Source organism: Macaca nemestrina, chromosome 1 (genome assembly GCF_043159975.1).
Source record: "Macaca nemestrina isolate mMacNem1 chromosome 1, mMacNem.hap1, whole genome shotgun sequence".
In the NCBI taxonomy this organism is placed as follows: domain Eukaryota; kingdom Metazoa; phylum Chordata; class Mammalia; order Primates; family Cercopithecidae; genus Macaca; species Macaca nemestrina.
In genome coordinates, this window is record NC_092125.1 from 27,244,940 (window position 1) to 27,263,191 (window position 18,252).

Here is an 18,252-nt window from a genome sequence, read left to right on the forward strand (position 1 = left end):
GATGAATTCCTAAAAGAGACAAATTTGTAGAGACAGAAAGCAGAATAGTGGTTGTCAGGGCCTGGAGAGAGTGTAGAATGGTAAGTTTTTATTTGGTGGTATAGAATTACAGATTGGGATGACAAAAAAGTTCTGGAGATAAACAGTGATGATGATTGTACAACAATGTCAGTCCACTTAATGCTACTGCATTGTACATTTAAAAAATATTTAAAAATGGTAAATTTTACACATATGTTACAATTTAAAAAAAAAAATACATACACTCTTGTAACCACAAACTAGTGGCACACTTCTGCAACTGCTGGTTTAACGGTGTCAATAACAATAAAGATAAGAGTTATTGAGCTAAACTTAAAAAATAAAAAAGATCTCAAATGAGCAATCTAACATAACACCTTAAGGAAATAAAAAAAAGGACAAACTAAACCCAATGTGAGCAGAAGGAAGGAAGATTAGAGTGCAGACAAATAAAATAGAGAATAGAAAAACAAGAGAGATAATGAAAGAAGTCAAAAGTTAGTTCTTTAAAAAGAAAGACCAGGCCGGGCGCGGTGGCTCAAGCCTGTAATCCTAGCACTTTGGGAGGCCGAGACGGGCGGATCACGAGGTCAGGAGATCGAGACCATCCTGGCTAAAACGGTGAAACCCCGTCTCTACTAAAAAATACAAAAAACTAGCCGGGTGAGGCGGCGGGCGCCTGTAGTCCCAGCTACTCGGGAGGCTGAGGCAGAATGGCCTGAACCCGGGAGGCGGAGCTTGCAGTGAGCTGAGATCCGGCCACTGTGCTCCAGCCTGGGGGACAGAGCAAGACTCCGTCTCAAAAAAAAAAAAAAAAAAGAAAGACCAAATTGACAAATCTGTAGCCATACTAAGAAAAATAAAACACATAAAACTAAAAGCAGAAATGAAAGTGTGGACATTATTAGTAACCTTACATAAAGAAAAACTGTACACCAATAAACTAGGTAAACTAGTTTACAGACAAATTCCTAGAAAGACATGTATTAGCCCATTCTCATGCTGCAAAAAGAAATAACCTGAGTAATTTATAAAGGAAAGAGGTTTTCAAAAAGGGAGAATTATTCTGAGGCTAGATCATGTGATGCTTTTACAGTGCACTTAAAAAAAATTTTTTTTTCCACACAAGATTTCTAAGTGTCTAAATTACACTTTTTCTTTAAAAACCCAGAGTAGCTTCTGTTGCAATAGCTATTAATGAAGAAAACAGAATTCAGTCAACCGAGAAGAAAAAAACTTTTGCTCAAAAAGACAAGGTCCTAAGAGAGAAATAAAAACATGAAGGCCTTTTAAATACAAGCATGCACACGTGCACACATACATTTACATATCTTGGATGTTAGCTTTTAATTAAGCTGACCATTGAGCTCCTAAAAATTATATTTTCCTTCCCAGAGGCCTCTCAGCAGAAATGGACCCAATACCTCCCGTTTTTAAGTTTACATGGTATCAAAAGGAGTGAGACAGATACACAAACAAGTGGAGACAAATTTTGGACAACACAAGGGGAGGTGCACTCGGGCAAAACAGATTCAAAACCTGATCTCAATAAAATGCAAAGCGGGTGTATAACCAAGCCTTATTGCTTCCCTTGCCAGTGCCGGACATATGGCTTAACAAGCCTAGATAGGAAATCAGTAGGCTCCCGGCGGCATACCGTCTGGTTAACTCACCCTTTGAGTTCCTCCGCTCCTGATCTCCATTCTAACCCAGTAGTGTAAGAGATGTGCACTTTTGAGCACGGGACAGCCTTCAAGAGGGTCCCTGGGAAAATCTCACCTGCAGCTGCTGGGATCCCCCTGAAGACCATCTCGTTGCAAGCCGCTGGCCGCTAAATGCAGCACCATTCTGGTCTCTCCTGGCTGGCCCACCAAATTTTGTTCCCAGACCAAACTGAGGGTCGTCAGGCTACTGTTTCTCGTGGCCCATAACGAGACGCAAATGAACTGGGGAGGAAGAGAGTTTTCATTTCTGCAACCGGTTACAGGGAGAAGGCCTGGAAATTATTGCCAGACCAACTCAAAATTACAAAGTTTTCCAGAGCTTATATACCTTCTAAGCTATATGTCCATGTGTAAGTGTGCATTCATCTAAGTGATTAACTTCTTTTAATCTATAACTAAGATCTGAGTCCTGAAGACCTTCCTCTGGAGCCTCAGTAAATTTACTTCATCTAAATGGGTCCAGGTGCTGGGGGGATTACCCTTGTCTCCTGCTAAATCACGGAGGTTTGGGGAGTTCCTTCAGACGCCCAATAAACTTGTATGTGGAGGCCTGGGAAGTTTCTTCAGACCCACAATAAAACTTATTTAATCCTAAATGGGCCTTGTGAAGAATTCCTTTATTATTTTGTCATACTTTAAGGCCCAGGAAAGGCCTAGGCAAAACTCTTGATGGGCTTTTATGTCATCCCAGCCTTCGTATAAGGGGACTGGCTTTTAATATTTAACTTAACCCCTCAGTCAGTAGTGACACAGTTGTTATGGAGGCCTGCATGAGTGAGACCTGGCCTGCCACAATCCTGTGTTCATGTATTGAAAGACTATATTATTAAGATGACAGTACTACCCAAAGCAGTCTACAGATTCACTGAAAGCCCTACCAAAATTCCAAAGGCCTTTTTGCAAAAATGGAAAAGCTGACCTTCAAACTCATATGGAATTGTAAACGCCATGAATAGCCAAAACAATGCAGAAAAGGCCAAAGTTGGAGGACTGACACTTCCCGGTTTCAGAACTTACTATAAAGCTGCAGTGATCTGAACAGTGGGCTGTTGGCACAAGTACAGATGATACTAACATACAGATCAATAGAATAGAATTGAGGCTTCAGAAATAAACCCATACATCTGTGGCCAACTGACTTGCAACAAATGATGCTGCAATAACTGAATGTACACATACAAAAAAAAGTTGGAACCTCTGTGATATTGTGATAGAAGAAGAAATACATATCTTGGTCTTATACCAGTTTCCTGACACAAAACCCTTGGAACATCCAAGTCCCCAAGCTGTGAGTGTCTTTGTATGCTAATGAAATGACTAATGTCTGGGGGACCTGAATGGGGGGTAGTTGCCAGGAGGAACCAACCAAGTAATTAGAGAGTAGACCTCCAGGGGAGGGGGAAGTCCTGAAGGTTAAGTTGGTCACCAGTAGCCAATGATTTAATCATTCATGCCTTCATAATGAAGCCCCTCACTCCATAAAAACCCAAAAGGTTTAAGACAGCTTTCTAGGTTGCTGAACATGTGCAGGTACCAAGACCATAGAAGCTCCACCACCCTTCCTCCATACTTTGCCCCATGAATCTCTTCAATCTGGCTATTCCTGAGTTGCATCCTTTTAAAAAGAGATAAACATGTTTCTCTGAGTTCTGTGAGCCATTCTAGCAAATTAATGTGGAAACCGTAACTGGGGGACCTGTTATTTGCAATTGACGTCCAAAGTAGGGGGCAGTTTCATGGGACTGAGCCTGGGTGTAAGGTCTGCATCAACTCTGGCTAGTGTCAGAATTGAATTGTAGAATACCTAGTTGGTGTCTGCAGAGAATGGGGAAATTGTTTGGTCTTGGGGAAAACAACCTAAACATCTGGTGTCGGAAGTGATGTACTGAGTATTGAGAGTATAGAAGGAAAAACAGTTTGTTTTTTCTTACTCTACCTCACACCATATATAAAAATTAAGTAAAAATGAATCAAACTGGCTGGGTGCAGTAACTCATAACTCACGCCTGTAATCCCAGCATTTTGGCAAGCTGAAGCAGGTGGATCAGCTGAGGTCAGGAGTTTGAGACCAACTTGACCAACATGGAGAAACCCCGTCTCTACTGAAAATACAAAAAATAGCTGGGCATGGTGGCAAGTGCCTGTAATCCCAGCTACTCAGCAGGCTGAGGCAGGAGAATTGCTTGAACCAGGGAGGTGGAGGTTGCAGTGAGCCGAGATGTGCCACAGCACTCCAGCCTGGGTGACTGCGAGATTCTGTTTCAGAAAAAAAAAAAAAAAAAAAAAAAAAAACTTCGTCTCTTTTTTTTGAGATAGGGTCTCACTCTGTCACCTGGAGTGCAGTGGTATGACTTGGCTCATTGCAACCTCCACTTCTGGGGTTCAAGCAATTACCATGCCTCAGCCTCCTAAGCAGCTGGGACTACAGGTGCATGGCACGACGTCCGGCTAATTTTTGTATTTTTAGTAGAGATGGGGTTTCACCATGTTGGCCAGGCCGGTCTCAAACTCCTGGCCTCAAGTGATCCTCCCGCCTCAACCTCCCAAAGTGTTGGGATTACAGGCATGAGCCACCGCGCCCAGCCAGAACTTTGTCTTTTAAAGCTTTGCCAGAATGCTTACAGTGACTGTCCCTTCTCCATCACACTTGTATGCTTACCTTTGTCCTCCACCCCTTACACGCTCTTACATGTATCAGAAGTACTATTCCTCTACACACTGGATTCTTGTATACTCTTAAATATCTCACATATTCTACCAAGGAATGTAATCTTTATAATATAACTAAGAGAAAGGATTTTGCAACCATACAGATCAGTCTATGTGAACAAAATGTTCATGTCTATATACTTTAGTTTCCTCCTCTGCAGAATGACACTAATAGGGTTGTCATATATGATTACATTATTTATATAAAGCATTTATAATACATTTTAAAATGTTTTAAGCTCTCAATAAAAGTTGGCTAATTTTGTAACATACCTAAAAGAGTATTACACATAATTGCTATTTCATCATTTCAAGTTTTATTTCAGATTCGGGGATACATACGTGCGTTAGTTACATGGGAATGGTGCATGTTGCTGAGGGTCTGGGTGTGACTGGTCCCATCACCCACGTAGAGAGCACAGTACCCAATAGTTAAGTTTTTCAACCCTTGCTCCCTTCCCTCACCCCCTAGCAGTCCCCGTTGTCTACTGGGGACATCTTTATATCCATAGTACACAATGTTTAGCTCTCGCATATAGGGTGTATTTTTTAAGGTACTAACAAGTGGAATTAGGCCTACCCTATTGCTTAGCTTGCCATGATTATTCAAATCCAAAGTTGACATAAATAGGACTTTAAGGCCGTGAACCAGGCTTGTTTAAGGAGTCACTCCTTCAAATTTAAGAAATGTTCCATTGTAATTTTTTAACAATAATAGGAAGTATGAATAGAAATCTGTACCTTTCTTTTGTTTTCAGCTAGAAACATTAATAATTTAGAAGTAGAAGGACATAGAATTCATTTGTTCAGTTGGTTGCACAGACTGAGACGGCACAACACATTATAACACTGTGAGAAAAAAAAATTTATTTTGTTCTAGTATTAAAAAAATTCACTGTCAATAAAAGATAAATATCATTTCCATAATTTAGAGTACAACCAAAGTACACAGACCATAAGAAATTATATCCAAAATTTTGATAGCAGCTGCCCACTGAAATAATATTTAATAGAAACTTTCAGTTATAATGATCAGTAAAACGAAAAGGTTTGGCTTCTGACATATATAGGTGGTGCTGTAACTGTTTAGAACGCTTAGCTTCTAGTCGGAGCTGTCTAGTTCTCTCTCTGACAGCTTGTTGCTCTGCTATTTTTTCTATCCGTTTCCTTCTTAGCCATCTGTAGAAAGAGTCATGATCAGATTTGGTGAGTATCAACCTGAATACACTCTTCATGCTATATAGTTACTACTATAGACAAAATAAATAGACATTTCTTTACAATGAAATACTATCACAACACAAATTTTTAACTATTAATTGAAAAATGTAAATTACACCCAAGGCTCATACAAGAAAAGATAGTTAGATTTGGGGTCAAATGTTTGAAATTATCTGTCTTACGATGAACTGCCAACTTAATTGGTTTTTTAATAATAAACACTATTTTATGTGTGCGGTAGGTCCTATTTTTTTAGAAATAGGATTTCTTACTATTTGGTAGATTCCAAATAACTTACATTTTGTAACTAGCTGTATTCTAAAACATTACTTAGCTAGGTTAAGAATACTGTCATGCAGAAATGCTGCCTTACTCTTCTTATAGGTAAATTATAGAGCTTTTAAGTCCACAAAATAGTTCTTAAAGTGAAAAATAAGCCAAACATGAAAACATCAAAAGTAGGAAAGGAAAAGTCCACATTCTAACAAATTCAAGTCTTAAACCTTGTTTAAATAATAGCAAAAATAACTGCATATACACATATACCTGGTATATAAGTGTGTTTGTGGTATGTTTGTGTGTGTGTGTGTATGTGTATATATATGTGTATATATATATGCACATACATATACCTGGGTTTTTTTTTTTCAGAAATCTAAACAATAAGTGTATTAGAAAAAAAACTAAATATCATAATCTGATGATATGTGGTTCTGAATTGGCTACTAGTTTAAGCAAATAAACTGTAACTCATTTATGGGTCTGTTGGGGAATAAATGGATATGAGTTGGATATTAGGTAATATTGCCAATGAAAAGCTGATTGCAGAATAACATATACAGTATGATCTCACTATTTTGATATTGAAAATATATGTACAGAGAGATACTTAGACAGTATGCACACTGGTGCTAACAGTCACAATTTCTGGGTGATGAAAAAGTAACTTGAAACTGCTCCATTTTTACAATGCACATTTACTGTTTCTGTTATAATAAAAGGGTATGTTAGAAAAAGAAAAAGGAGGCTGGGCATGGTGGCTCACGCCTGTAATCCCAGCACTTTGGGAGACCAAGGTGGGTGGATCACTTGAGGTCTGGAGTTTGAGACCAGCCTGAGCAACATGGTGAGACCCCATCTCTACTAAAAAAAATACAAAAATTAGCCAGGTGTGGTGGTGCACACCTGTGGTCCCAGCTACTCGGGAGGCTGAGGTGGGAGAACCACTTGAACCTGGGAGGGTGAGGTTGCACTGAGCTGAGATCGTGCCACTGCACTCCAGCCTGGGTGACAGGAAAAAAAAAAAGAAAGAAAGAAAGAAAGAAAAAGGAAGGAAGAGAAAAAGAAAAGAAGGAAAGAGCAAAAGAGACGAAAGAAGGAAATGAACTTCACACAACTGGACTCAATATTCACATTTTGTCCCCCAACTCTCCCCACGCTTGCTAGCAAAAATATGAAGCCACATCTGTATTGTCAGAATTAGGCATGCAGTATCTTACCCAAATAACTAAAAATCAGGTTTGCCTTAAATTACCAAAATATGTACCCAAATCTCCTTTGGTCTATACAGATTTTGCGCCTTAGTCCACCTTTCTTTTACTGGTAAATGCAACTTTTATTGGTTGCATTTATTGGTAAATACAGTGCATTTATTGGTTGCATTTATTGACAAATTCAGTTTTTCTGAGGGCTATGTAAGAGAAGCGTAACCAATCTTTGACCCATTTCTCACAGAAATAAACAAACAATAAATGATAAGGTATCAAAGGCTATCACACTGGTGCCATAAGAAATAATTTAAGTATTGAAAAGTATCTTGAAGAAAAATTGGTATGCATATATATAAAATACTCCATATATATAATATATATAATGGAGTTAAAGAATTATACATTTGTAAAGGCATGAATTTAAAAACTGAATAGGTACTTGCTGTAAGAGAAAACATTTTGAGGGTTTTTTTTTTCAATCTTAATTTATCACATAACTTTTCAAATGACCATGAGGAAGGAGGAGGGGGGAAATGCACTGCCTTTAACTTACTGTTTAAAGGCCCTTTCCCGGCCTTCTGTTCCTTTAAGGAAGAATAAGCATTCCTCTTGCTTTCTTAGTTCTTCTGTCTTTCTTTCTTTCATCTGCTCTTCGTGCTTTTTTTTAAGCCATAATCGAAAAGCTTGTTGTGGATCTCTGTTTTCCTGCTGATTAGAAAAATAAGCTTTACTTAGTTTAGATAAACAAGAACTACATTTTGAAGCCCTCCTTATAGGATCCTACAAGAATATATTTCCTACTCTTCAATTTTTCATAATAATGTCAGCCTCATTACCTGCATTCCTAGTATCCAAACCAAATACATCACGCTTAAGTTTTAAGAATATCTTTCAGAAGTTACTTAACTGCTAAGCCCATTTTTCAAAACTGTAGTTCCTATTGTAAAGGGTAGCCATAAGGATTTTCAGTCATAAGAATTTTCTTATAAAGATAACAGCCATAATTTTAACATAAGAAAAAGCTAGTAGGAGTGGCTTATTTCATGCTCCCTCAAAGTTCATGATGAATATTATCTTCGGGGAATTTTCAAAAGTTGCAAGAGCTCTTATTTGGAGGAATAAAGAAGAAAAAGAGGACAGATTTGGTACTCTTTGCCCTTGGGAAAAGTGTGACCTCATGTGGATTCCTGGCTAGAATGCAAAAGGAAAAGATACATTCATTTAATACTTCCCCCAAATATAAGCTTTGTGATCGAGCTTATATCTTGCATTTCCCTCATCTGTTTCCTGTATCTTGCATTTTTCCCTTGTTTGTAACCCACATTGCCAAATATGCTTTAGTCTAATTTAGAAGATTATTCAGGATCTTTGATGCACAACTGAACTTTGTGGAGAGGACCCCTGGATCTAAAGAATCATTGCCAAACACCTGGAAGTCTGGGAATTGCTAGAAATGACAGAAAAGTGTTCAATCAGGGGTTATAGATCAAAAGAGTCCAGATACAAAGTAACAGGAGGAATAAGTTCTGGCGTTCTATTACAGAGTAGAGTGACTACAGTTAACAATAATGTATATTTCAAAATAATGAGGAGAAGATTTTTGAATGTTCTCATCGTAAAGAAATGACAAGTGTTTGAGGTAATATGCTAATTACACAATGTGTACATGTATCAAAACATCACACTGTACTCCATAAATAAGTAAAATTATGTGTCAATTAAATACAAATTTAAAGTTAAAATATTTTTAAAGAGTCAAGGATTCAGGGAGCAACAGGATACATAGGTATCCCCATTCTTTTGTTCTTTCAACAGATATTCATACTATTTACTACATAATAGGCACTAAAGTACTGGGTTGCATTAATAAAATTAAGGTTCCCTCTCTCACACATTCTGTACTGTACAATACAGTAACCACAAGTCGTAAGTGGCTATTTAAATAAAATTTAAAATTCAGTTTCCCAGTAATACTAGCTACATTTCAAATGCTTAACAGACACACATGGCTAGCAGGTACTCTAATGGACAGTGCAAATACAGAAAATTTCCATCATCCCAGAAAGTTCTATTGGACAATGTTCTGCACAGACAGGATAAAAATAAGTGACAGATTGATTGACTGATCTGATTCAAAAGAAAATATGGGAAGGAGAGTAATAAAGGCAGCAGTGGGGAGAAAGGATGGTATTTAAATAGAAAGTGAGGGAGGAAGTTATGGGATATCTGGAGAAAAGCAGTGGTAACAATAAGAGCAAAGGAGCTAAGAAGGGATTGTGTTTGGCATGATCAATAAATAGCAAAGAAGTCAAAGTGAAGCTGTAGCAAAGTAGCTGAAGAGTGGAAGATGAAGTCAGGGAAGTAGCAGGGATCAGGTAACATATAACCTTGCTAGCCATGGAACTCTGGATTTCATTTTGAGATGAGAAGCCATTGGGGGTTTCTGAGCATAAGTGACACAGTTTATTCACCACTTTAGAAATATCATTCTGGCTGCTATGTGGAAAACAGACTAAATGAGGGAGAGGCAAGGTAGAAGGGGGCTGGGTTTTTAGGCTTTTTTAACAGTCCAGCAACAGAAGAAAATAGTGGTTTAGATTAGGGTAGTGGGACTCTGTATATGCACTGAAGATAGAACCAACATAGTTTGCTCAAAAATTAAATGGATAGTTTTATGTCATGCTTTAAATGATTATTTTTAAAATTATTCCAGGTTTATTAGTATAATAAAAATTCAAGAAAATGTATTTTTAAAATTTAAGGTAAATTACAGCAGAACTATCATCAAAATGATAGACTGCATTGGTACGCAAAGATGTCACTGCATAAGATCATAGCAAATAACTCTCAAAAGTGGAGGGAACCAAAATAAAAAATTAGAGGAAAATAAAAAATTATAAAGATAAAATATGAATTATACAAAAAAATTAGTGATGGATTAAATTATCTGATTATAAAAAAAGGATAAATGACTGAATTGGAGACTTTTGCATCCATCCATGATGGAGTAATTGGTATCAGATTTACCCTTCTGCCCTAATTAGCCATAAAGCTAGACAAAATGTATACAGCAGCTTGATTACTGAGAGTAAGAAAAAACATGCTATAACCCCCATATTCACCCTGGCTCTGAACTTGGTGACACTTTCCAGACAATAGTATAGGAAGGAGGAGCCATAGCATCAAGCAGTCATTAGTCCAACTGAGCTTATGAAACAGAGATAGGAGTCTGGGGCTGCTGAGACAGCTGAATTCCCAGGGCAGGGTACTAGAAAGGAAGCAGTCATGTGGAGGGATGGTCCAAAAGTCTATGTAGGGGTTTCCCTTGGGCCTTGGCAAGGCCTGGGGTGCACATGTGTAGAGGGAGGCTCTGTAAGGTCTAACAGAGAGTGGCCGCTGTTAATGAAAAAGATTACAAAGGTTGCATAGTTTTGGAGACATTGGAGTTCCAATCCAATTATAGTGGGAATACTTCATTGCTTACCTTGGTCAACCACTTACGACCCTAAAAAGGCCATGCTTTGGAAGTATGGATCACATCCTAGAGTAAGGACCATGCTCTAGGACTAAGGACAAAAACAAACTAAACCCATCCTAACAAAGCATAAAACAAAGTCTGACAGGATCAAGAGGATTCCTTACTAATTTAACTGCCTACCAGAAAAAAATTCAATACCCTTTAAAGGAAAACAGCGTATTCTAGATTTCCTTACAACTTTTTTATTGGGTAAAGATCCACAGTCTACTAACCAATTTTTAAAAATCACTGGCTATCTAAAGAAACAAGAAAACGTGACCCATAATCCAGAGAAAGAGGCCTTCAATAGTAACAGATTGATCCTAACATGACATGGATATTGGCATTTAGATACAAACAGGTCTAATATTTAAGAAATGGAAAGATGAATATAAAACAGGTCTAATATGTAAGAAATGAAAAGGTGGATATAATGAATAAACAGAGAATCTCAGTAAAGAAACGGAAACTTAAAAAAATAAACTGATAGGAGGATCCAAGATGGCCGAATAGGAACAGCTCCACTCTACAGCTCCCAGCATAAGTGATGCAGAAACCGGGTGATTTCTGCATTTCTAACTGAAGTACTGGGTTCATCTCACTGGGGCTTGACAGACAGTGGGTGCAGCCCACAAAGCAGGGCAGGGCAATGCCTCACCCAAGAAGCGCAAGGGGTTCGGGAATTCCCTTTCCTAGCCAAGGGAAGCTATGACAGACGATACCTGGAAAATCAGGACACTCCCACCCTAATACTGCACTTTTCCAATGGTCTTAGCAAACGGCACACCAGGAGATTATATCCCACACCTGGCTTGGAGGGTCCCACACCCACGAAACCTTGCTCACTGCTAACACAGTAGTCTGAGATCAAACTGCAAGGCCGCAGCAAGGCTAGGGGAGGGATGTCTGCAGTTGCTGAGGCTTGAATAGGTAAACAAAGGAGCCAGGAAGCTCGAACTGGGAGGAGCCCACCACAGCTCAAGGAGGCCTGCCTGCCTCTGTAGACTCCACCTCTGGGGGCAGGGCATAGCTGAACAAAAGGCAGCAGAATCTTCTGCAGACTTAAATGTCCCTGTCTGACAGCTTTGAAGAGAGTAGTGGTTTTCCTAGCACGGAGTTTGAGATCTGAGAATGGACAGACTGTCTCCTCAAGTGGGTCCCTGACCCCCGAGTAGCCTAACTTGGAGACAGCTCCCAGTAGGGGCCAACTGACATGTCATACAGCTGGATGCCCCTCTGAGATGAAGCTTCCAGAGGAAGGATCAGGCAGCAACATTTGCCGTTCTGCAATGTTTGCTGTTCTGCAGCCTCCGCTGGTGATACCCAAGCAAACAGCGTCTGAAGTGAACCTCCAGCAAACTCCACTAGACCTGCAGGTGAGGGTCCTGTTAGAAGGAAAACTAAAAAACTGAAAGAACATCCACACCAAAACCCCATCTGTACGTCACCATCATCAAAGACCAAAGGTAGATAAAACCACAAAGATGGGGAGAAACCAGAGCAGAAAAGCTGAAAATTTGAAAAATCAGAGTGCCTCTTCTCCTCCAAAGGAACGTGGCTCCTCCCCAGCAACGGAACAAAGTTGGATGGAGAATGACTTTGACGAGTTGAGAGAAGAGGCTTCAGACGATCGGTAATAACAAACTTCTGCAAGCTAAAGAAGGATGTTTGAAACCATCGCAAAGAAGCTAAAAACCTTGAAAAAAGATTAGAAGAATGGCTAACTAGCATAAACAGTTAGAGAAGACCTTAAATGACCTGATGGAGCTGAAAACCATGGCACAAGAACTATGTGACGCATGCACAAGCTTCAGTAGCCAATTTCATCCAGTAGTAGATAGGGTATCAGTGATTGAAGATCAAATGAATGAAATGAACCGAGAAGAGAAGTTTAGAGAACAAAGAGTAAAACGAAACGAACAAAGCCTCCAAGAAATATAGGACTATGTGAAAAGACAAAATCTACGTCTAATTGGTATACCTGAAAGTGACGGAGAATGGAACCAAGTTGGAAAACACTCTTCAGGATATTATTCAGGAGAACTTCCCCAACCTAGCAAGGCAGGCCAACATTCAAATTCAGGAAATACAGAGAATACCATAAAGATACTCCTCGAGAAGAGCAACTCCAAGACACATAATTGTCAGATTCACCAAAGTTGAAATGAAGGAGAAAATGTAAAGGGCGGCCAGAGAGAAGGGTCAGGTTACCCACAAAGGGAAGCCAATCAGACTAATAGCAGATCTCTCAGGAGAAATACTACAAGCCAGAAGAGAGTGGGGGCCAATATTCAACATTCTTAAAGAAAAGAATTTTCAACTCAGAATTTCATATCCAGCCAAACTACGCTTCATAAGTGAAGGAGAAATGAAATCCTTTACAGAAAAACAAATACTGAGAGATTCTGTCACTATCAGGCCTGCCTTACAAGAGCTCCTGAAGGAAGCACTAAACATGGAAAGGAACAACTGGTGCCAGCCACTGCAAAAACATGCCAACTGTAAAGACCATCAACGCTAGGAAGAAACTGCATCAACTAACAGGCAAAATAACCAGCTAGCATCATAATGACAGGATCAAATTCACACATAACAAGATTAACCTTAAATGTAAATGGGCTGAATGCTCCAATTAAAAGACACAGACTGGCAATCGGATAAAGAATCAAGACTCATCAGTGTACTGTATTCAGGAGACCCATCTCATGTGCAGAGACACGCATAGGCTCAAAATAAAGGGATGGAGGAAGATCTACCAAGCAAATGGAAAATAAAACAAAAAAAAAAAGCAGGGGTTGCAATACTAGTCTCTGATAAGACAGACTTTAAACCAAAAATCAAAAAAGACAAAGAAGGGCATTACATAATGGTAAAGGGATCAATGCAACAAGAAGGGCTAACTATCCTAAATATATATGCACCCAATACACAAGCACCCAGATTCATAAAGCAAGCCTTTAGACACCTACAAAGAGACTTAGACTCCCAAACAATAATAATGGGAGACTTTAACACCCCACTGTCAACATTAGACAGATCAATGAGACAGAAAGTGAACAAGGATATCCAGGAATTGAACTCAGTCCTGCACCAAGTGGACCTAATAGACATCTACAGAACGCTCCACCACAAATCAACAGAATATACATTCTTCTCAGCACCACATAGCACTTATTCCAAAATTGACCACATAGTTGGAAGTAAAGCACTTCTCAGCAAATGTAAAAGAACAGAAATCACAACAAACTGTCTCTCAGGCTACAGTGCAATCAAACTAGAACTTAGGATTAAGAAACTCACTCAAAACAGCTCAACTACATGGAAACTGAACAACCTTCTCCTGAATGGGTAAATAACAAAATTAAGGGAAAAATAAGTAAGTTCTTTCAAACCAATGAGAACAAAGACACAGTGTACTAGATCTCTGGGACACAGCTAAAGCAGTGTTTAAAGGGAAATTTACAGCACTAAACGCCCACAGGAGAAAGCGGGAAATATCAAAATCAACATTTTAACGTCACAATTAAAAGAACTAGAGAAGCAAGAGCAAACACATTCAAAAGCTAGCAGAAGGCAAGAAATAATTAAGATCTGAGTAGAACTGAAGGAGTTAGAGATAAAAGAAGCCCTTCAAAAAATCAATGAATCCAGAAGGTGGTTTTTTGAAAAGATCAACAAAATCGATAGACCACTAGCAAGACTAACAAAGAAGAAAAGAGAGAAGAATCAAATAGACACAAGAAAAAATGATAAAGGGGATATCACCACTGATCCCACAGAAATACAAACTACCATCAGAGAATACTACAAAAACCTCTACACAAATAAACTAGAAAATCTAGAAGAAATAGATAAATTCCTGGACACTTACACCCTCCCAAGACTAAACCAGGAAGAAGTTGAATCCCTGAATAGACCAATAACAGGCTCTGAAATTGAGGCAATAATTAATAGCCTACCAACCAAAAAAATGCAGGATGAGATGGATTCACAGCCGAATTCTACCAGAGGTACAAAGAGGAGCTGATACCATTCCTTCTGAAACTATTCAAATTATTAGAAAGAGAGGAATCCTCACTAACTCATTTGATGAGGCCAGCATCGTCCTGATACCAAAGCCTGGCAGAGACACAACAAAAAAAGAGAATTTTAGACTAATATCCCTGATCAACATCGATGCAAAAATCCTCAATAAAATACTGGCAAACCGGATCCAGCAGCACATCAAAAAGCTTATCCACCATGACCAAGTTGGCTTCATCCCTGGAAGGCAAGGTTGGTTCAACATACACAAATCAATAAACATAATCCATCATATAAACAGAATCAAAGATAAAAACCACAAGATTATCTCAACAGATGCAGAAAAGGCCTTTGACAGAATTCAACAGCCCATCATGCTAAAAACTCTCCATAAACTAGGTATTGATGGGATGTATATCAAAATAATAAGAGCTATTTATGACAAATCCACAGCCAATATCATACTGAATGGGCATAACTGGAAGCATTCCCACCGAAAACTGGCACAAGACAGGGATGCCCTCTCTCACCACTCCTATTCAACATAGTGTTGGAAGTTCTGGCCAGGGCAATCAGGCAGGAGAAAGAAATAAAGGGTATTCAATTAGGAGAAGAGGAAGTCAAATTGTCCCTGTTTGCAGATGACATGATTGTATATTTAGAAAACCCCATTGTCTCAGCCCAAAATCTCCTTAAGCTGATAAGCAACTTCAGCAAAGTCTCAGGATACAAAATCAATGTGCTAAAATCACAAGCATTCCTATACACCAATAATAGACAAACAGAGAGCCAAATCGTGAGTGAACTCTCATTCACAATTGCTTCCAAGATAATAAAATGCCTAGGAATCCAACTTACAAGGGATGTGAAGGACCTCTTCAAGGAGAACTACAAACCACTGCCCAACGAAATAAAAGAGGACACAAACAAATGGAAGAACATTCCATACTCATGGATAGGAAGAATCAATATCGTGAAAATGGCCATACTGCCCAAGGTAATTTATACATTCAATGCCATCCCCACCAAGCTACTAACGACTTTCTTCACAGAATTGGAAAAAACTACTTTGAAGTTCATATAGAACCAAAAAAGAGCCTGCATTGCCAAGACAATCCTAAGCAAAAAGAACAATGCTGGAGGCATCACACTACCTGACTTCAAACTATACTGGAAGGATACAGTAACCAAAACAGCATGGTACTGGTACCAAAACAGAGATATAGACCAATGGAACAGAACAGAGCCCTCAGAAATAATACCACACATCTACAACCATCTGATCTTTGACAAACCTGACAAAAACAAGAAATGGGAGAAGGATTCCCTATTTCATAAATGGTGCTGGGAAAACTGGCTAGCCATAAGTAGAAAGCTGAAACTGGATCCCTTCCTAACACCTTATACAAAAATTAATTCAAGATGGATTAGAGACTTAAATGTTAGACCTAAAACCATAAAAACCCTAGAAGAAAACCTAGGCAATACCATTCAGGACATAGGCATGGGCAAGGACTTCATGACTAAACCACCAAAAGCAATGGCAACAAAAGCCAAAATTGATAAATGGGATCTAATTAAACTAAAGAGCTTCTGCACAGCAAAAGAAACTACCATCAGAGTGGACAGGCAACCTACAGAAAGGAAGGAAATTTTTGCAATCTACTCATCTGACAAAGGGCTAACATCCAGAACCTACAAAGAACTCAAACAAATTTACAAGAAAAAAAAACAAACAACCCGATCAAAAAGTGGGCAAAGGATATGAACAGACCCTTCTCAAAAGAAGACATTTATGCAGCCCACAGACACATGAAAAAATGCTCATCATCACTGGCCATCAGAGAAATGCAAATCAAAACCACAATGAGATACCATCTCACACCAGTTAGAATGTTGATCATTAAAAAGTCAGGAAACAACAGGTGCTGGAGAGGATGTGGAGAAATAGGAACGCTTTTACATTGTTGGTGGGACTGTAAACTAGTTCAAACATTGTGGAAGACAGTGTGGCGATTCCTCAAGGATCTAGAACTAGAAATACCATGTGACCTAGCCATCCCATTACTGGGTATATACCAAAAGGATTATAAATCATGTTGCCATAAAGACACAAGCACACATATGTTTACTGCGACACTATTCACAATAGCAAAGACTTGGAACCAACCCAAATGTCCATCAGTGAGAGACTGCATTAAGAAAATGTGGCACATGTGTATATATTCCATATACCATGGAATACTATGCAGCCATAAAAAAGGATGAGTTCATGTCCTTTGTAGGGACATGGATGAAGCTGGAAACCATCATTCTGAGCAAACTATCACAAGGACAGAAAACCAAACACCGCATGTTCTCACTCATAGGTGGGAATCGAACAATGAGAACACTTGGACACAGGGTGGGGAACATCACATACCGGGGCCTGTCGTGGGGTGGAGAGATAGCATTAGGAGATATACCTAATGTAAAGGATGAGTTAACAGGTGCAGCACTCCAACATGGCACATGTATACATATGTAACATACCTGCACGTTGTACACATGTATCCTAGAACTTAAAAGTATAATTAAAAAAAAGAAATCAAACAAACACACCACAAAAAAATTTAAAAAAAAAAAAACAAACACAACCTAAATTCCCTGAATGGGCTTGACAGTGGAATGAACACTGCAGAAGTACTGATGCCTCAGGATGGATCAACAGAAATGATTTAAACTGAACAAAGGAAAAAAATTTTCAGTAAACAGAAGTTTAGTAACATGATATAACAGCACGTGTTAGAACATATGTAAAATTTAATTTTCAGAAGGAGAAGAGAAAAAAGATAAAGTAGGAAAAGAAAAATAAAGAATAAAGACCTTTGAAGAAAGAGTGGCTGAGAATTTCCCAAATCTGGTACAAAACATGAACATAAAGATCCAAGAAGCTCAGCAAAACCCAGGTTAGGTAAATTCAAAGAAAATCACACATGTCATAAACTTCTAAAAACCAAAGCCAGGAAAATTTTAAAGAAGCAAGAGGAAAAAAACTTATTATATACACAAGAACAATGATAAGAATAATAGCCGACCTCTGAATAGAAACAATGCACGTTGTAAAACAATTGAACATCATCTTTAAAATGCTGCAGGGGAAAAATACCTATCAGCCTCAAATTCTATATCCAGCAAAAGGAAAAAAAAATTCTTCAAAGGTGATATTCCACACATTCAGTATAAATATTATAATCAGAGCAATGCTTTTAAAAAAGCATGCAGAGGCATACCTAAAAAGTATACAAGAAAATAAAAAGGACTGTTTTTTAAACACTTGATTAGAAAGCAGAAAAGGATGAGTAATTGAACAAATAGATAACAAATATCAAAATGACAGATCTAAAAACCATCAGATCAATAATTATAATTAAATACACAGGTGGCTGGCAAGACAGCCAAATGGGAACAGCTCCAGTCTGCAGCTCCCAGCGAGATCAACACAGAAGGCAGGTGATTCCTGTATTTCTAACTGAGGTACTCTGCTCATCTCACTGGGACTGGTTAG

The 18,252-nt window shown here is 38.7% G+C and overlaps 1 protein-coding gene across 12 annotated transcripts in view; it reads right to left on the reverse strand.

The window, feature by feature from the left end:
- Positions 1-5,437: 5,437 nt before the first annotated feature.
- The window catches only part of LOC105493027 (coiled-coil domain containing 181), a 69,180-nt gene continuing 56,365 nt past the window's right edge, over positions 5,438-18,252 (reverse strand). For 9 of the 12 annotated variants that reach the window (XM_071075293.1, XM_011760450.3, XM_071075266.1 and 6 more), the window contains 2 exons: positions 7,719-7,873; positions 5,438-5,633 (listed from right to left, as the gene is read on the reverse strand). In XM_071075293.1, coding sequence (XP_070931394.1) covers positions 5,474-5,633; positions 7,719-7,873 — 315 coding nt within the window. In that variant the 3' untranslated portion in view covers positions 5,438-5,473. The remainder of the gene's footprint in view (positions 5,634-7,718; positions 7,874-18,252) is intronic. The other 3 variants (XM_011760451.3, XM_071075285.1, XM_011760458.3) reach the window with 1 other exon arrangement.